A 20833-nucleotide genomic window follows, 5' to 3' on the forward strand; every position below is an offset into this window, starting at 1 on the left:
AAAAGTTACAATAATCAAGAAATTAAAAAATAAGATAAAATAACTTAAAAGAATATTATTAAAATTACAGTAAAATTCTTCTTGTATTTACAGTAACCTTTCAGAATTTGTACCCCAACTCTTGTCTATAATACAGTGATAAATACAGAATAGAAAAGAATTGCGCATAAATTTGGCAACACTGATATTATCTATTCATAAAGGAGATGAATATATCAGGTGTAGTGTTACCAAGTGAGTTTGAATATAGAAACAATTGAGTCTTGTCTGGAAAATTGGTAACTGTGGCTATTATCCTCATCACCATTATGTACATTTGTTATATTTTGGGTTATTTAGCCACTCCCCTGAGACTCACTGTAGCTGTAGTAGTAGTAGAATGTGTATGTGGTTTTATGGTGGGAATAGTAGTGGTGGTGGGAATGTTGTTGGTGGTGGTGGGAATGTTGTTGGTGAGAATGTTGTTGGTAGGAATATTGTTGGTGGGAATGGTGGTGGTGGTGGGAATGTTGCTGGTGGGAATGGCCACTGAGGAGAGGCTGGATCGTTTCCCCTCTTGATAGTACGAGTTGTGGGTGAGAGGATGAGACCTAAAGTAGTGCCCCTTGCTATAGTGACGTTTATGGACGAGAGAGAGAGAGAGAGAGAGAGAGAGAGAGAGAGAGAGAGAGAGAGAGAGAGAGAGAGAGAGAGAGAGAGAGACCAAACAACGTCTTGAGCTCTTATCAACGTCCAGTGCCCTACGTCAGGGAACATTTACTGCTGAGACAACACGGCTGGGTGATGATTACCAGGTAAGAGACTCAGTTTGTGTAGATGAGCGGGAGAGAGAGAGTTACTGAATGATGATGAAATGGAGGTTATGGGAGTGGAGTTGAACCCAGGACACAACGCCCTCAGACACACACAGGGGGGGACTTGTAAGCAACATAAAGAATGAATCGGCTGCCGCAAGACCACAAATCTTATGGTTTCCTGACGTTAAAAGTTGCTGGTAAAGTTTTTTTTTTTTTCTGGGGTTGAGTCTGCCTACACCACTCTCCTCGATGACTTGTCTCCCCTCCCACCTCATCATCGACGCCTAAACAAGACAGAGATAAGGACTTGATTCTCACCTCACTCCTAGACAGTCATTAGTGGTGTCTGTCTTGTTCCTCCCTAGCCTAGAGGACTGTCACTGGCTTACTGTCGTGATGGAGGTCATAGTCTCAGTGGCCTCCCGTGGTCTCCCGTCTTGAACCTAGACTAAAGACGAACATGAGTTAGAGGTTATGATACAAGACCTCCTCTGGCCTCTATAGTTCTCCACAATATCACTACATTAGCGAGATATTTCATTCAGCGTCAAACTCTAATCTGGAACAACATTCACAAGCAACAAAACCTGATATCCTCGCTGTCTGTATTTCATGTAAGTTAATAACCAAGACACGTGACCAAGAATTGATTATAGATGCTTCCATGATCGGCTTCCTGCAGCGTCAGGCATGGAATCAAAATTCTCTCTTTGGCTCAGGTCAATCATCCTTTCAGACAGTCATGAAAGACATTCCTAGGACTGCTGACATAGCCTCTGGATAATAACAGCAATATCAAAAATGAGATTATCCTTCGAGATGAGAATAATATCTTGTGTCTTATAATACAGTATAAGACAATCTTCTGTTCCGGTGGTCACTTATAAAGACACGAGTCACAGAGAAGGTTCATAACACATTGTCTTGGTGTGTTTGTGGAGTGAAAGAAGATAATCGTCACCAACTTATGTACCATTGTTTACTCCTTTCAATTACTCCTTTCATCATCATTACTCATCATTAGTCTGTATCTGTTTACCGTTGGCTCACCACTCTCTCTCACCACCCAGATGCCCCAGTGTGTGATGAGGGAAACACACCACCACAGGTATACGCCGCAGGTGTCGGCCAGTACATCAACGTGACCTGTGACGTGGTCGCCTCTCCTGCCACGGTCAAATATTCGTGGGTCTTCAATAACTCCCTGACCTCCGAGAGACTTCCAGGCAACCAGGTGTTTACTACGCCAGGTGAGAGATAGGTAGATAGGTAGGTAGATAGATAGGTAGATAAATAGGGAGATAGAGCGAGAGAGAGTGAGAGAGTTAATCCCTTAACTTAATCTCTTGGTTTGTTAAGCTGGGTTAACTTAAATGACATTACTGGGTATAGTTTTTTGTGGCCATAATCCTTTCTTAATTCCCTCCAAACAACATTATCTCTTTAAACCAACACTTCCTAACCTGTATTAAATAATTCTCAAAGTCATTATAATAATTTCCTATACCTGCCAGGGATATCATTTGTAGTCTAATTAACTTTCTAACTATAGTTATATTTGTTGTGATTATTTTACTACGTGTCTCCTGAATAAACCCATTTAACTAGCAGCACTGTCTCTTACCCTGTGTGGTGTGACTGCCCTCAGATGGCCGTAGTATGGTGCAGTTTATGGCCAAAGCTCACCAGGACTACGGTACACTGCAGTGCTGGGCTCAGAACAGCGTGGGAAGAATGACACAACCCTGTTTGTTTACTGTCATCCCCGCAGGTGAGTGTCGTATGCCTGAGTCGGCGACAGCTTACCAAGACTCTAGCCAAAATTTAGATGTTCCTTGAAACTATTTTATTTGTGCATGTAATTAAAGCAAATGTGAGTAAATTTATGTATATAGATTATTATACATTTCTTATACGTCTATTGTGGATATATATTTTTTCTGATAATCATTAAAAAAAAAAAAGTATTGGACGCTAGTGGAGGAACGGGTTCATCGGGGAAATGTCAACCGCTGGCTGACTCTCAAGAGCACCTGGCATTATTCTGGAGCACGGGAGCTGAGAGGAGTGAACAGGGTGTGACATTGAGAGAAAAGATAAAAATTGGTTTCAGTAGAACATTGTAAAAAAAAAATCATGAGTTTTTTTTTTTTTGGTTTTATAAGATACGGATAAATTAGAGTGTTGGGGAGAGGTATAGACGGTGGTGTAGGTTAGAGGATATAACGTTCTGTATATTGGAGAGACAGTGGCAGGGTGGCATGGAGGCAGGGTGGCAGGAGGAGGAGGAGGGTGAGGAAGAGATGGTGGGGAGGAGCAGGAGGAGGAGGAGGATTTCAAGCAGATGGTCGCGGGAGATTTTCCATAAGGAGGTAATAAAGGCGACGTAAAACTTGAAATATAGCAAGACGCCTCCACCACTAACACCCCCCACCCCCTCCCTCCCTACCCCCAGCTTGACCGTCGAGATGTTATGTGATGATGTTTGGATAGTGGCTTGTGTGTTGGGAGTGAGTGAGTGTGTGTGAGGGCTAGGAGAGTGTGTATGTGTGGTTAGGAGAGTGTGTGAGGGGATAGAGGTATGTGCGTGTGGCCAGAAGAGAGTGTGTACTTTTGTGTGTGTTGTGTGTGTGTGTGTGTAACAATTAAAAAACACACCTCACCTGTCTTAACTCAACGTAAATTTGTTCCATCACCCAAAAATCTTGAAATATCAGCAGGACATTTTTAAGAAAGGGGAGCTGTTGGTAAAAGGTCACCACTAAGATATTGAAGAAAGTTTGGAAAGGTTGGCCAAGACGGTAGTGTGGTTTGGGGGAAGAATGTGTGGAGGAGGATAATAATAGTTTGTAAATGTGGGTGAGTTTACTGATGGGGGACATAGTTTATCCAGTCTTAGCTTAGATTAGGTTGGTTTAGATTAGGTTGGTTTAGATTAGGTTGGTTTAGATTAGGTTGGTTTAGATTAGGTTGGTTTAGATTGGTTTGGTTTGAGTTAGGTTAGGTATTCTGCAACATTATCTAATCAAACAATCTCTTGAAGTTTAATTTGAAATCTGGAAATCAATCAAATACTCATTCATGAAATTACGTAGTTTTAGGGGGAAATAAATGCCAGGTTTCTATAATACGTGTGTTAAATAATTCCTATATAAATGCCAAGTATAGCATTTATTTGTGAGTGACAGATAGACAGACGCGAAAAATACATTAATGTAAAAGTTTATCCAATTTTATCCTTCACTCGTGTTTTACATACAAGAATTTTAACAACAAAGACACGATGCAAAAATTCGTGGGATTTTATGTGTTTATGTATTAAGTTTCTCTTCTATGTAGAAATTAAGCTTATGCAGTGTTCTTTCTTTCTTTCTTTCTTTCTTTCTTTCTTTCTTTCTTTCTTTCTTTCTCTCTTTCTCTCTTTCTTTCTTTCTTTCTTTCTTTCTTTCTTTCTTTCATCGTCTTCTGTTCATTTATTCTCTTCCCTCTTCTCCTCCTCCTTCTTCTCTCATCCTCTTAACCCTTCCTTGTCTCTTCCCTACCCTAATTATTATTTTTCCCCTCTTCCTCACCCTATCTTTATTCTTTTCTCTCTCTTTATCTCTTCCCCTAATCTTCCTTCCCTCTCCCATATACGTCTGTTTCCCTAACCTCATGTTTTCTCACCTCTTTCCCTTATACTGTCACACCTCTCTCCCTTATACTGTCACACCCCCTCCCTCATTCTCCCTTACCCCCTCATACTCACTCATCCCCTCACCTCCATCTTTCTCCTTCCTCCCCTCACCCTCCCTCACTCCTCATACTCCCTCTCATACTCCTCTCTCCTATACTCCCTCACATTATCCTCCCTCCCTCACTCCTCTTATCCCTGCTGATAATGCTTTCTAAATACGATAGATTTACATTTTAAGTTTCGCTTTAGTAGCTTTCATTTCCCTTGCTTTCATGATCTTCTTTATGTAGGTTAGGTAAGGGTATGTACGTTCGCTCTTGGTCAAAGTCTACGGGCCCTACCATCCATGTTTCACTAAGTTGCCCCTATGCGTTTGAAAAAGTCACTCCACCACCCACGTTTCACTAACCTCCCTCTTCTCTCTTTTTTTTTTAAGGATAAATCTTCTTAAACTAATTATTTATTTGGTGTGTATGGTCACCCAGCCTCCAGTACACAGTGGTCACCCAGCCTCCAGTACACAGTGGCCACCCAGCCTCCAGTAGAGTTAGTCAGTGTTATTTCACCAGTTCATCTCAACTCAACCTTCATCACAACACCAGTCAGGCCGCTCGCTACTGTGCTGTAAAACTCCCATTACTTTTATCCATCAACAATCAAGAGCTCTTATTTGATCGAAACTTTTTCTCTCGGGTGAAATAAAACTATAAACTTGGGATGTTTATTTAGTGTTTGGACTCTCACTTTTTTTCTCTAATCTTGGGAACAAACATTAACTTTCAATTTTTTCTCTCTCTCTCTCTCTCTCTCTCTCTCTTTTTTTTCCCCGAAAGTTTTGATTTCCTCCCCAGAAGTAAAATAAAAAAAGTTTTACCGTGACCTGAAAGACAAGTGGGGCGCTTATCTTACCTGTAGTGACCTATGTTTCCTTACAGGTCGACTAGTGGGGTGTTAATCTTACCTGTAATGACCTGTATCTCCTCCCACAGGTCGACCAGAGCGACCAGTGGGATGCTCTGTGGTGAATAAGACCTACGACTCTCTGGTAGTGGGCTGTTCACCAGGATTTGACGGCGGCCTACCACAGACCTTCGCTGCCAAGGTGAGTATAGCCCCTCTTACTGGCTGGCTTCACGACCTCTATTACTGGCTGGCTTCACGACCTTCTGCTGGCTTCACGGACCAGGTTAACTTTTGTCCTTAATACATAATCATCTAGTTTATCCTCTCCCTTTTTTTTGTTTTATATTTATCATATTTTGTTTTGATTTTCTGTCTTTATTTTTTATGCATTGGATTCGAGACAAATTGACTAAGAGATTTATGAGTTGGCAATGCGTTGATTTGATCTTTATATTGAAATTTAATCTATATAGTGTGTGTATGTGTGTGTGTGTGTGTGTGTGTGTGTGTGTGTGTGTGTGTGTGTGTGTGTGTTAGTCTTACCCCTTTAAGTCAGTATGTAAACAATAACAAAGACCGAGAAAGTGGTTTATAGTGTTTTATTAGGCAGAGGTCAAAGGTTACATTATAAAGAGGGAATGAATAGGTGATACATTTGCAAGAAGAGGAAGAGGGGGGGAGGAGGTAGAGGAAGATAAGGAGAAGGAGATGGAGGAGGAGGAAGATGTATAGGTGGAGGAGGAAGATTAGGAGGAGAAGGAGAGATGAGGAGGAGCAAGAGGAGGAGGAAGAAAAGGGTGCATGGGAGAGAGGAAAATGGAGAAAGTGAATTGGTTGAATTAGTGACGATGGTGAATAATGAATTACTTGAAATGGCTGCTTGAAAATGTGGGATTTCTGATGTCAGTGTCGAGGAGAGAGAGTCCAAGAAAAAGAAGAACTACTACTACTACTTTCTTATGATGCTGTACAGAGTGTTTCATTTCTATTGGATACATACATAAATATTTTACACGTCTATATGAGATGCGTCTGTTGTTGAAAGTCAGAGAGTATTCAACAAGGACATCAACAAACACACACACACTACCCCTGGCCACACTTCACCTTCTGGCCATACAACCCCTCCCCCCTCCCCCCCGTGGCCACACAATATACCCCCTTTTGGCCACACCGTGTTATGATGTAGTGGTGAATCAGATATGCGGATGTGGATGTGACATATACAGTATTATTTACACACTGCCTTATAGGTTTGTGTGTTCGTCAGGTGTCTGTTTATGTGGCATCATTCACGTGTTGTGTATATGTCAATCAAGGTGTCAACATTCTTCCCTGAAAGCCATTTATTAGTATTATTTTTTTATGTTTCGTACGAGTGTATACACAAGAAAGTTCAATGAAGTTTATTTACGAAGAAGACATTTCCGAAAGTTGTTAATGGACTCTACAGTAGGTTAGGTCATGTTGGGTCAGGATGTGTCAGGTCAGGTCAGGTCAGGTTGTGTCAGGTCAGGTCAAGTTGTGTCAGGTTAGGTCAAGTTATGTCAGGTTGAATCAGGTCAGGTTGAGTTAAGTTGGGTCAGGTTGTATCAAGATATGTCAGGTTGGGTCAGGTTAGGTCAAGTTGTGTCAGGTTGGGTCAGGTATCAGCTCTACCCTCCTCAAAATCACATCACCCGAGCGAAACCAATAATTGTTCGTCAGTGTTTTTAGCCGAAGCTTCATAACATAAACAACTTTAGTATGCAATATCCCCGGGTTACACTAACTAAACCAACCAGACGGATATATATTTCCAGTTGGTGTTATCTTGACAAGTTCCTCCCGAAATTTTTATAAACCAAATGTAGGAAATCCCATCAACGTTACAATTGCTTCTGGGTGTGGGATAACTTCCACCTCTAAATTATTCACGTGTCTGGTCTCAGCTGTTTTCGCCGCACCATCTCCAGGCTTTCAAGTTCTAAGATCATTCATAGACTCTCCACAAACACCACTATCTCCTATGGCTCGACTTACTGGCATAACATCACTACTACTCAAGGAATACGAGTACCAACGTCTGTGACACCTCTATTTAACGGAATATATAAAGATGATGAAAGTCCGTTATATCCAGGTTCCGTTAGATGTAAAACCTCCATCTAACGGATTATATGGAGATAAATGTCCGTTATATCCAGGTTCGGTTAGATGTAAAACCTCCATATAACGGATTATATATATATATAGAGACGTCCGGTATATGGAGGTTGTTTCACTACACTGTTATTTTTAATCATCAGCTATATTTACATCCCCCCAAAAAAAATTACATTAAATATTTACATACATTTATCCAGTTCAGGCAATATAGATTATGAGTGATTAAATAAACAATGTCGATTTTATAATTTTTTTTAAATATATTTGGATGGGATTTTTATTTTATTTAATTTTTTTTAATTTTTTGATCATATGTTCTCTCTCACACAAACAAACATTAAACTCTCATAGACTTTTCTTCTTAACTTATTGTACCTTGAGGTAAATTTTTCCCTTCCTTCCCTTCCCTTCCTTCCTTCCCTTCCCTTCCTTTCCTTCCCTCCCTTCCTCCCTTCCCACAAGACCCTGGGAGTTTGAGGATCTCCTTCTATCGGTTCCCTGGGGAGGTTATGTGAAGCAGAAGATGGCGTAAAGATTAAGTGTGGTAAATGACTTGGCAGGGAAGGAGAGGTGGATAGGGACGGAATGGGAGGGCGTAGTGGGGGAGGAGGGATGAGGGATGGGAGGGAGGAGGGCTGAGGGGTGGGGAGGGATGAGGATGGTGAGGGGTGGGGAGGAGGTTGGAGGGTGAGGGGAGGGGTGAGGAATTGAGGGGAGGCTGAGGGGGTAGGGAGGTGAGGGATGGTTGGGGGAGGAGGTGAGGGGGTGGTTGGGGAGGAGGTGAGGGGGGAGGGGGAGGGGAGGGGAGGGTGGGGGGGAGGAGGGGTGAGGGGATGGTTGGGGAGGAGGTTGAGGGGTAGGGGGGGTGAGGGGTTGGGGGAGGAGGCTGAGGGGTAGGGGAGGGAGGATGGTTGGGGAGGAGGGGAGGGGAGGGGTTGGGGAGGGGTGAGGGATGGTTGGGAGGAGGCTGAGGGGTGGGAGGGGTGAGGATGGTTGGGGAGGAGGAGGGGGTGAGGGATGGTTGGGGAGGGTGAGGAGGGATGAGGGGATGGTTGGGGAGGGGTGAGGGATAGTAAGGGAGGAGGCTAATAGTTTCTATCCTGCCTCTGTGTTTGTGATAGTAATCGTTGATGTAAGGTAATTGGTCGAAGGGTTAGTGACAGTAGTTAAGATAGTAGTAATAGTTGTTGGAGTAATAATAATAGCTAAAGCAATAGTTGTAATAGTGGTAATATTAATCACATGTACAGTATTGGTTCATGTATTGGCAGTTAGCGTTATATTGCGTTGATGTAAGGTAATTGGTCGAAGGGTTAGTGACAGTAGTTAAGATAGTAGTAATAGTTGTTGGAGTAATAATAATAGCTAAAGCAATAGTTGTAATAGTGGTAATATTAATCACATGTACAGTATTGGTTCATGTATTGGCAGTTAGCGTTATATTGCCTTTGGTAAATTAAAGCATTGACCATTTGTAACGAGAAGTAATGCCTCTCTCTCACGTAACCTTTGACCTCTACAAGATGGTCAGAGTTATATAAATTACCCCTCTATTTACATAACTATTTAATATATGTACTAGTGTATATATATATATATTTGTACCCAAACCCATCAATATCACAATTGAATTACGATTTACTGAACCAAAATTCCGCTTAGTTATCTCTTTTATTTTGTGTTGGTTAGAAATATGACTAAAAATACACAAATCCCAGGGTTTTTTTGGGGAGGGTTTATTTTGTATTTCATTGTGAGGTGGTTTATGGGGATTTATATTTGAATTAAACCTTTGTGATAGAGTGGTTAGGTTAGGTTTGGTTAGATTGGCAAAGGATAAATTTAATCTTTAGGTGAAATAAACGCCTTATACAAGACTAACAAAAGCCTCTCTTACTTCTGCAATAGATTCAATTAATCCTTTAGTTATAGTAAGAGTCTCCTGGCTTTTGTTAACGAGAGAATTACTTTTGTTTTAGACTCCCATAACATTCACTCAGTGTAATGAATGAGATACTGTTGCTGTGTCATGTAGCAGTGTAACGGTGTGTGGGGGGAGGGAGGGAGGAGGGAGGGGAGGGGAGGAGAGGGAGGAGGGGGGAGGGAGGGGGAGGAGGAGGAGGGGAGACTTATTAAGTCAGAACTGAACCAAAAGGAAGCAGCATTGTTATTACATACATACATACATACATACATACATACATACATACATACATACAGGCCTTCACCAAAAACATTAATAATGACTCAATGTTCCAACTTCCAGGAATAAGCAGGAGAGTTGGATCAAGGACTCACATGAACAAGAGCTGAACAACGAATGACCTTTACTGGAACAAAGACAAAAGAAAAAAAATAATTATCAAAGCTACCCAGAGAACTTTTTTGTGGGGGGAACAGGAGTCGAACCCGCAATGAGTATTAAACCTCCACCACCCCCCACCCCCCCTCACCTGGTGTATAAAACTTAGCCTGTGTGACCAATATAATCAAACCTAAAACAGCAACGAAATAAAACGAATAGAAATTGTACCCCAAAAAAACAGAAATCATCTGGGTCATCTATTTTAAAGTTAATTATAAGATCATTAAGTAAGCTCTCACGTCCAATTAGCAGTATATTTCCACTGGAGCAAATTACTGGATATAATAACTGGAGGAAGGAGAGTGTACTGGAGGTGGGGGGGGAGGTACTTACCTGTGTGTACTGACGGCGAGAAAACTTTACGTTGAATATTTTCTATGTACTTTTGTTACTTTCTTATATTTATGATACTTTGTGACTTTATTTTTCACGTCTTTATTGAAAGTTATTGGAAAATATTTTATTTGTGACTTAAAACTTCATACAACTGATACACACACACACACACACACACACACACACACACACACACACACACACACACACACGTCAAACTTATGTAAATTATTCTGGGGTGAAGTGTTCTAGTTAACCAGATAAACGGTGGGTGGGAGGGGGGGGTGATGTGGCAGTCTGCAGTGCTTACAAGATTAAAACTGGATTAAAACGAGATTAAAACTAGGATAAGTAAAGGAAATATATTAAAAAACACTTATATCTTAGGTAATGTTTTCTGATCTATGTTTTGTCGGGTTTAATTCAAGTTTATTCTCTCTAAAATTAATTGGGTTATATGACCTTAAAAAAAAACCTCTCTTATCCATCACATGTCATGTCAAAATCAACCCTGATCTTATTAACCTTATGTAGATTAAATTGACCTTATGTGACCTATTAAAAACCTATTCTCTCCTCTCCACCACAGGTCTTTGAGGCAGTAACAGGACGAGGTCAAGCCAACGTGACCTCTAATTGGGCTAACTTTACACTGGAAGGCCTCACCCCTGGACTCGATTATGTCATCAATGTTGTCGCCCTAAATTCTCTCGGCAGTTCAGATCCAGTCACTCTCGAGGCGTTTACCTACAAGATGGCTGAGAACAGGATGAGTAAGTAGAATAGAATCTCACTTTGAATTTAACATCAGCCATTTGTAGTCTTGTGTTGGTACTAGAAATCCATAATTTTACTCCAGAAATCCATCATTTTACTAAAAAAATCCACCAATATACTCCTGAAATCCACCATTATACTCCAAAAATCCATCATTATACTCCAGAAATCCACCATTATACTCCATTATAAAGAGTTACTCCATATAGTGTAAATTCATCTTTTTCTCAACTTATATCTTTCATTTTATTCGTTTTTCCCTTTGTGTTATTCTCTCCTCTCTTTATTGCTTTGTATTTATCGTCTACCTTATTCTAATATGTCTGAGGAAAGTGACACTAGTTTAAAATTCTGACTTCTCCAGTTTGACTCTTGAATTACTGAGATGGGTGTGTGTGTGTGTGTGTGTGTATGTGTGTGTGTGTGTGTGTTTGCGTGTGTATTTTTGCGACTTTATGCGTTTGTGTGTGTTGAGAAAAAGGAAGAATGAGAGAAGAAGAGGAGAAATAAGAAGAAGAAGAAGAAGCAGTGGTGGAGGAGGCGGATATGACTGGCATTACTCACTCACAACATCAAACAGTCTAAGTGCGGGAGAGAAAATGTCAACATCAAAGACTAAGTGTGTTTGTGCAGCTGAATGTTGTCAGGACATTGATTATCGTGAAATCTAATTTTTTTTTATTGTTTCAGTATTGGTAAGTTTTAATCTTTGTATTACTGCTAGTAGGTCAGAGTGTATTGTGTTGCGTCAGAGTGTGTTTTATTGCGTCAGAGTGTGTTGTGTTGCGTCAGAGTATGTTGTGTTGCGTCAGTGATGTATTGTGTTGCGTCAATGATATGTTGTGTTGCGTCAGTAATGTGTTGTGTTGCGTCAGATTATGTTGTGTTGCAATCACCTTAAGTACGGTGATTTAACTCCTTAATTACCATAACTTAACCCCCTTGATTACCATAACTTTACCCCCTTGAGTACCATAACTTAACCCCCTTGAGTACCATAACTTAACCCCCCGAGTACAATAACTTAACCCCATTAGTATCAAGGTACTCAAAAAAATTAAGAATATTTCATACAATTTCACCTCCTCCCCTGGAACACCTGAACCTATGTTACATCTTTCCAGTAGAAGATAATATCACTCTTTATCCCTTTACTAAAAGAGACACTCACACATCCCATTCAATATCTCTCAAACTCAATCTTTATCCCACGACTTATAAATCATTTCCATTTTTCTTTTCCAGGAGATGAGAAAGTGGAAGAGGATGTCCCAGCCTTGAGTTCGGAAGCAGGTGTATTGATGGGGAATTTAGTGGTGGTTGTGGTGGTAGTGGCGGTGTTGGTGGTGGTGTTAATGGTGGTGTTGGTGCGGTGTTTACTGGTCAGAAGGCAGCAGGAAGACGAACCAGCTGACAGCAGTAGAAGAAATAAAATCCTCGCCCCACCTGATCATCCAACAGGTTCGATTTCAGGTGAGGCAGGTGGATAAAATGGAGGATTATATACGAAAGGTTGTTAAGATTAGAAGAAAGTAAAGAAAGAGAGGGAAGAAAGTAAAGACAGTGGGGGAAAAAAGTATAGAGAAAGAGGAAAGTAAAGATGGGGAGAGGGGGGAAAGTATAGGGAGAGAGGGAAGAAAGTATAGAGAAAGAGGGAAGAAAGTATAAAGAGGAAAGAATGTATGTAGGGAAGAAAGTAAAGAGAAAGAGGTAAGGAAGTATAGAGAGAAGGAAGAAAGTTTAGAGAAAGATGGAAGAAAGTAAAGACAACGAAGAAAGTAAAGACAGAGAGGGAAGAAAGAAAAGGGGGGGGGAGAAAGTAAAGAGAAAGAGGAAAGAAAGTATAGACAGAGAGGGGAAAAAATACATAAAAGGTAGGAAGAAAGCAGATAGGAAAAAAAAAGAGTTCTCTGACGTAGGTTGAAATATGAGAGGAAAGAGAATCTCATGGCAAGAAGATTATCAGGTCAGAGAGACGAAAGATGATGACAGGTAAGGACTAATGTGTGTGTGTGTGTTGTTTGTGTACCTTTCAACTCTCTCTCTCTCTCTTCCTTCCTTCCTTCCTTCCTTCCTTCCTTCCTTCCTTCCTTCCTTCCTTCCTTCTTTCTTTCTTCCACATCCTCTAACCCAGACGAACAGATATAAAAAAAAAAAATCTATCAGATAAACTAAGAAAAGAGGATAACGAATATCATGGGAAAAATATCATCCAGGCAGGAGGCGACAGGGGGAAGGAGGAGACAGGGGGAGACAGGGGGAAGGAGGAGACAGGAGGAAGGAGGAGACAGGGGGAAGGAGGAGACAGGAGGAAGGAGGAGACAGGGGGAAGGAGGAAGAACCATTGAAGGAAAGAAATTGCAGATGCTTCACGTTTATCTAGGCGGGGGTAGAGAGTAGGAGTATCTCAGTGAGGGAAGGTAGGAATGAGAGAGGAAGGTTGGAGTGAGAAAATAGGTAATCGTTCAACAGCAGTTAATTGCACAGGTGTGGATGTTTGTTAGCTATGTAAGTAACTGTGTAAAAAAAATGTGAAAATGTGTAAAAAAAAAAGTGAAATTGTGTAAAAAGGTGAAATTGTGTAAAGAAAGTGAATTTGTGTAAAAAAATTGTGAAAATGCGTAAAAAAATGTGAAAGTGGGTAAAGAAACTGTGAAATTGTGTACAAATTAGTGTAAAAAAACGTGAAATTGTGAAAAAAACTGAAATTGTCTAAAAACTGTTAAAAAGTGAAAATGTGTAAAAAAAAAAAAACCCTGAAATTGTGTAAAAATTAGAGTAAAATAGGTGAAAATGTATTAAAAAACGTAAAATTGTGAAAATAATGTTGGTCGTCATAACGTAAATATCCTTAAACATTATGATCAAGTATGTATAAAAAAAAATCACCTTCCCAGCATAGTATATATATATATATTGGCCTGGTAGGTAATCTCCCTGAGGCAAGGTTATCAAAATTCAATTATCTTCAATATATGCTATGAAAGTCTTATTTCTTGAGGCAATATTACTATTTTATAACATACACAAATATTTTAATTTATTCAAGTCTCAAAAAAATAAAAAAAATAAATTGAAGATCTTTTGCACCGACACACACACACACACTCACACACACACACACACACACACACACACACACACACACACACACATATATGATTTTTTTATATATGAAAGGAAGTAAAATCAATGAATCACAGTCAAGTGTATATTTTACGTGTCTGCATGTCCCTCTGTATCTCTACCTTTCTATCTCTGTTTAACTGTAGTCTATATGTTTATCTCTGTCTTTTTTATGTATAACTGTCTCTCTTTGTATGTCTGTTTCTGTCTTTTTCTGTCTGTTTCTGTCTGTTTCTGTCTGTATAATACCACATCTACTTCCATTATTCCTTCTTCTCCTATATTTCTCCATCTCCTCTACCTCTCTCTTCCCTTCCCTCCTGTCTCTCCTAACATCCGTCTTGCATTTATCTTCGCTACGTCTATGTCCACTAAACCTTCAATGAATTCGTTTTGTTAAGTTCTCACAGTCTCTAGTTTATTTCACCCTATCGTTATCAATCTACATTTTCTCTTTCCTATCTCTCTCTCTCTCTCTCTCCTTCTACACGACGAGAGACAACAGGTGAGATATAACACACACTCTCCCGTCTCACACTTCATCTTTATACTACCACCTTCACGCACTCTTTTTCCTCCCGCCCGACCCTCGCCTCCGCCACCACACACTCTATTCTCTGTCTACTACAAAACTCGTATCTGTCAATTTAATCATTTTTCTTGTTATTTTTTGTTTATCCAGAAATACTACATAGGTATTTTTTTTTCTTTTGTGTGTGTGTGTGTGTGTGTGTGTGTGTGTGTGTGTGTGTGTGTGTGTGTGTGTGTGTGTGTGTGTGTGTGTGTGTGTGTGTGTGTGTGTGTGTGTGTGTGTGTGTGTGTGTGACTTATAATTGTTTAAAAATATAAATAATAGTAATTTAGGATCATGAAGGATAAGAAACAGTTACAATAATCATAGGAAAATTGAAGACAGCAGAAGTAGAGAGAGAGAGAGAGAGAGAGAGAGATATAAACATAACTAGATGATAATAACAACATGTTGACACTATTTACACTAATATTTACAACAGAGGAGAAAATTTTACCCTTCAATTCTCTTCTCATAATTTGTATTTTAATTTTAGTTATGAATTTATTGCTGAAGGAAACATAATTACTTTATCTAACTCAACACATTGTAGGCCAAACTTATTCTCCTTAAATATACTGAGTAATTTTAAACGATCCTTTTATCAAAATTTCCATAAAATATATGAACGTATTTTACAATTTTTCGCTGACATAAATGTGAAATATTATGTCATTAGTTATCTTGTTCTTACACTGAAACATAAACACACACACACAGACACACAGAGACTCACACACACACACACACACAGACACACATACACACACACACATTTTAATCTACACTACCAACCATTTTGTGTAATGAGTAAACCAACTTTTATCGCAATAGATCTTTAGTAAAATAAACAACAATTGAAACAAGCGAAGTATAAATATTTTTTGTATACCGATTCTTCCCCCCCCCCCCTCTTCTTCCCCCTCTTCCCCCTCCCTCTCTGCCTCCAGGTGCCACGACAAACCTAGATGGGGGAGGAGGGGTTTAAGGGGGGGGGGGGAGATACTCATTGTTTACTCGGTTTGTTTATCACGTCGGTTATTTGTTTGTCTGGGACGATATACCTGACACACTTTCACCGAGGAAGCTAAAATTTGGGACACAATTCTGGCAAAATATACTTGGGCAAAAACCTAACCTAACCTTTCTTCCCTCCCCCCAAGGTGATGCGTGAGGTGTAGGGTAGTGTACAGTCAAACCATAACTTACTATTATCTTTTCGGTGTCAAATAATATTAATAAACCTGAGAACATTCCCTCTTTGCATCTGGCTTCATATTGGTACTCTTCGTTTTTGCTTGTGACGGGAATATATGAGTGTGTCTCACTTATACCATCACCCCTCTGTGCTGTTTTCATTCTGTGTCTCTTCCCTGTGCAGTAGGTGAAGGTGGTGGAGCAGCTGGTGCACATACGGCCGTAACCTTTGAGATGGCGGACTTTATGTACGGTCACCCTGGCCAACCCCCCCCACCACCCACTCTCTCGGTCGAGCATGAGAAGAAATGACAATTACTTTACGCGTGTGGACCAAGACATGATCAATTAAAGCTGTCAGTTATAGGTGACCAGTCTAAATTGACAGTTTTAACTGATCCACTGGACTTAGCCTAAGGTAAGTAACTGTTATACACTACTTCAACTGTATTACGTGTGTTAATCCTAGTTAATTTCCGCGGTGTTAATTATATATGGGTTATATAGTTTATTTAATAGGTGTATAATATAACCTCGGTATAGTAACAGGCATAAACACATTAGTGGTTTAAACAATCATAATCTTTTGTTGTTGTTCTCGAATCGACTTCTTTGTTCTTTGTTATTCTCAAGGTGATAAAACAGTCTTGGAAAACACACTCGGTTACGAATCAACTTTTTTAACACCTAGGAGACCATAACCTCAGAAGAAATAAATCTATTTTATATTTCGCTGTTGAAAGTTTATTATCGTGGTGTGTAGCTGATGGGAATGTTACCAGAGCTATAGAACGTTATATTTCCTCTATATCATTCCTTAATAGTCGCTAGATTACATTCTCCTCCATAGGTTCTCTCTTTAACTCATCATCAAAACTCACACTCGAGTAGAAATTGTAAAGAATCCAATACAAAAAATATATATACCAAGTAAGGAGTGATTCATGGCAGCTCTGTGTGTGTGTGTGTGTGTGTGTGTGTGTGTGTGTGTGTGTGTGTGTGTGTGTGTGTGTGTGTGTGTGTTAACTCAATAGAACTAATTCACGATTCATTACCCTTGAAGTCTGTGTATATGGAGGGAAGGGACGGAAATTGCTGCTATGTAGAAGGGAGTAGGGGAGAGGGAGAGAGAGAGAGAGGAGGGGTCCTTCCTTCCTTCCTTCCTCCTTCCTTCCTTCATCTTCCTTCCTTCCTTCCTTCCTTCCTTCCTTCCTTCCTTCCTTCCTTCCTTGGACAAATGAATGAAAATACATTTTTTTTTCTTTTGTCTTACGTGTAAAATTAGAAGTATATCGAGCCGTTGCAAATCATTTTATTGAGACACTCTTCCTCATAGTGTCTTGTATGGAGTGTGTCGCAAAAGTACACTTAAGTACACCTCTTTAAGTACACTTGTTTAACATTACCACCCGACGCGACCCCCAAAACATTGACGACACCACCAGAATTTGTATCTACTGTAAGCGTTACTCTAATCACCCTGTTCAAGCTTACTCGTGTTTCCTATTAACCAAACACACTCTTTTCTCCATCTGTACTGTACTCTAAACCTTTTTCCTTCTGATTTGCATACGAAATGTTTGCCTCGTGACCTGTAGTAAGCGAAGCAAAGTCCTCCTGGTCACTAGCAGGCAATGAGGCCCTCACCAGCTCTTAGAGATAAACGAATTTCAGGGTTACGGCGTTTAGCTAGATGAGACGAGTGTGTACTTAGCTCAGGGGAGTGGAGAGAGAGAGAGAGAGAGAGAGAGAGAGAGAGAGAGAGAGAGAGAGAGAGAGAGAGAGAGAGAGAGAGAGAGAGAGAGAGAGAGATAAGCCCTAGATAGTGACGATTTTAAGCCTTAACAGCTGTATTTTACCCTAAGAATTTGCTTTAGTTTCAGCCTTTTTTTTTACGAATTTTAAGACTTTTTATAACTAGTTGAAGGGAAGAGGGAGATATGAGGTCAAGTCTCCAGTGTTATTTCTCAACCTTAGTGACGTTTACCCCAACTATCTTCTATATGACTTTTATGACCTTGTATTAACCCATAAAACTCAATCAATTAAACACCAACGTTATATCTCTCTCTCTATATATATATTTCACCTGTATTCTTGATATATCTCCGAGTCATATATATAAATTGCCATAGAATATAAAGTTATAACGTTGATATATAAATGTTTTGCCGTATATCACATCAGGTGTTTAATGTTTAATCCTCTCTTTAGACCAGAGCACGAGTATATAAACACCTGCCGCCGAGGACTTGGGTTCGTCAACAATAACTGCACCAGGTGAGAAGAGAAGAGAGAGTAAGCCACGGGGGCCTGCCTGTTCCTGATGACGGCTGTGTTTACCTGTACCACACCTGTACCACACCTGGACCACACCTGTACCTGGGTCTGGTGATGGACATAATCACCGTGACACATCTACCTAAACACAGGTTAATGTCTTTAGGCAGGTGTTTCTATACGAGGTAATGATGTTTTTAGTTTAAATATCATATGAAGATTAGACCCATTGGAGTGTTTTACCTGAGGGTGGATTATCTTAATGCTTGGTTAGGTAAGGTTAGGTTAGGTTAAAACAGATCAAATTGGGTTAGGTTAGGTGAGGTAGAATGTAGTTTATGCAGACTCTAGGCCAAGTCACCATGCACACGAGTAATATTTTTGACACATATTTGCTCTCCTCTTCAGCTCGTGACCGAGAGTTACACTTGAGGCGGAAATGAAATTCAACTTGAGTTCACCCAAGGCCCTGCAGCTGCGGCGGGTCGAGAGGGCACCATGTATCAGAACCAGAAAGTAAGAGAAATGTCCCACTAATTGTAATATTATCTAGAATATATGTATAATTCACGAGATAGATAGTTAATAAGCAATGATAGGATGATTGGAGGTTGTATAATTAATAAGTGTGGTATAATTTCTTAACATAAGTATGTGTTGAGTGTGAGGATGTCCGTATGTGTGTCACTCTACACTTACGTCACTCTACACTTACTTCACTCTACACTTACGTCACTATGTCTCACTTGATTTAGTTTTGATAGGATAACAAATGGCGATGAAAGCTGAGAATGGTGACCAGACTAAACCATGCCCTTTGTTTCGTAAACCATACTAGTTAAAACGTGGTTTGTTATTAGGCTAACTAATTAACTTATTACCTGTGACCACTAAGGTATGCTAAGTACCTGGTTAAAGTGGTCATTAAGGTATGTCAATTCTTCTAGTATTTACTATATCATTCTGTACGTCAACACAATTATTCGAGAGTGTTAATCAACGCTTTCACACCTGACAGGTTGTGATGGAGTGCCCCCTCAGCCCCCTTCAGCCCCCTCAAGAGCCTCAGTGATATTAATGACCCATTTGGTGGTGAATTATTACCCAATTTGGATGTCCGGACCTTTATGTCGTCGCCTCCCTGCTGCTGAAGTGTGCTGGCAACCTTATATTCTCCTTAACTGTGAATCAAGTAGAAAACCTCCCCTTTTGACACTCGCCCTTGTCGTGAACATGACAGTCTCCCCTTCACCTACAGGCAAGTCTCCATTTTCTTCTCACCTCGTCTCTGGTACGGACAGATTGCACTCACAGAACGAAGAAACCCGGCATAACAAAGTTTAAAACTCGTTTCCTGGCTCGAATATTCTCCGCAAATAAGAAATGCATTAAATATTCCAACTAATATTATTGAAGCATAAACAGAAATAAAAACTCAAGACACACATTAAGCTGTTTAGTCATTTTTGGTTAACACATTAAACAGTATATGAAAATAATGAGTTTTTAAGTGAAACACAAAATCGAGAGTTAAATTCTGCCTCGGAGGAAACCATCCCAACTTGCGGAGGATGTGGGGGAACTCGAGTGAGAGGTAGTGGTCCACACGGTACTGGCTGAAGGCTTTTGGTGATGGCAGCAGACACAACGCACTTATACGTGTTAAACTTTTTTTAATCAACAAAAATATGAGAGTTGTTCTGACATATTTGTGATAATATTTTAAGTGTTGCTATGATTGTGACAAGTCTCGTAATATATATATAACATCGTCAGCTTTTTCTATGATTATTATTTTTATTAGTTCAAGATGGTTAATTATGTCACCGGTACATGTGTATTGACTTACGGACATATGTATACACGCTAATACACATATACACGCTCATGGATACACATACACAGATATATACGCATGAGTACACGGACATAAACACATGCTCGTGGACACACACACACACACACACACACACACACACACTGTAAATGACTGTCATCAATGTGTTTTTTCCTAGTAATTTAATTTCCACCCCTACCCCCAACCCGACAAAACACACACACACACACACACACACACACATTTTTCTTCACTTTGTTAGCTATATACTTGACCCATTGTTAATAGTGTAATAAATAACTAAAAAAAATTGCTTTTATTATTAACGTTAACAGATACTGAGGGCGTGACACTGCTACAATAATAATAATAATCCCTACTCGTATAGCATGCTTATGGCTTTTTGTGTTTACATATTAAAAAAAAAAGTAACCGAGTAAATGATGTTCTTGTTATCGCCTTGAATACATTGTATCGTCTCTCACCCGACAGATGTTACTTTCACCCGACAGATGTTACTCTCTCACCGACAGTGTCCATACATGTTTATATACAAGTATTTCTCTTTTATATATTTTCATACTGGAATATTGTATATTTTTGTACTTGAAGACTGGATGTTACTAATGTTTGGTAAATACAGTATATGAAGCTTGGCAGTTTGTGTTTTATTACCCCTTGTTAATATAATTCATTAAAACGTCATATATATTGTACCATAATATATTGTACTTGTTGTTAGTAGTTTAAGTTAAATAGTTATAGAATTATTGAAAACATAGACCTATAATATAAAAAAAAATACTCAACATGATCTAAA

The 20833-nt window shown here is 39.7% G+C and overlaps 1 protein-coding gene across 1 annotated transcript in view; it reads left to right on the forward strand.

Annotated features, from left to right (window-relative positions):
* Positions 1 to 20159, forward strand: part of LOC121873428 (nephrin-like) — a 297799-nt gene extending 277640 nt beyond the window's left edge. The window contains exons 11-19 of the mRNA XM_042377008.1: positions 1868 to 2047; positions 2446 to 2568; positions 5463 to 5575; positions 10815 to 10998; positions 12248 to 12475; positions 16081 to 16314; positions 18111 to 18328; positions 18585 to 18692; positions 19195 to 20159. Coding sequence (XP_042232942.1) covers positions 1868 to 2047; positions 2446 to 2568; positions 5463 to 5575; positions 10815 to 10998; positions 12248 to 12475; positions 16081 to 16208 — 956 coding nt within the window. The 3' untranslated portion in view covers positions 16209 to 16314; positions 18111 to 18328; positions 18585 to 18692; positions 19195 to 20159. The remainder of the gene's footprint in view (positions 1 to 1867; positions 2048 to 2445; positions 2569 to 5462; positions 5576 to 10814; positions 10999 to 12247; positions 12476 to 16080; positions 16315 to 18110; positions 18329 to 18584; positions 18693 to 19194) is intronic.
* Positions 20160 to 20833: the final 674 nt, after the last annotated feature.

This window comes from Homarus americanus, unplaced genomic scaffold (assembly GCF_018991925.1).
Source record: "Homarus americanus isolate GMGI-L3 unplaced genomic scaffold, GMGI_Hamer_2.0 scaffold34739, whole genome shotgun sequence".
Taxonomy (NCBI): Eukaryota; Metazoa; Arthropoda; class Malacostraca; order Decapoda; family Nephropidae; genus Homarus; species Homarus americanus.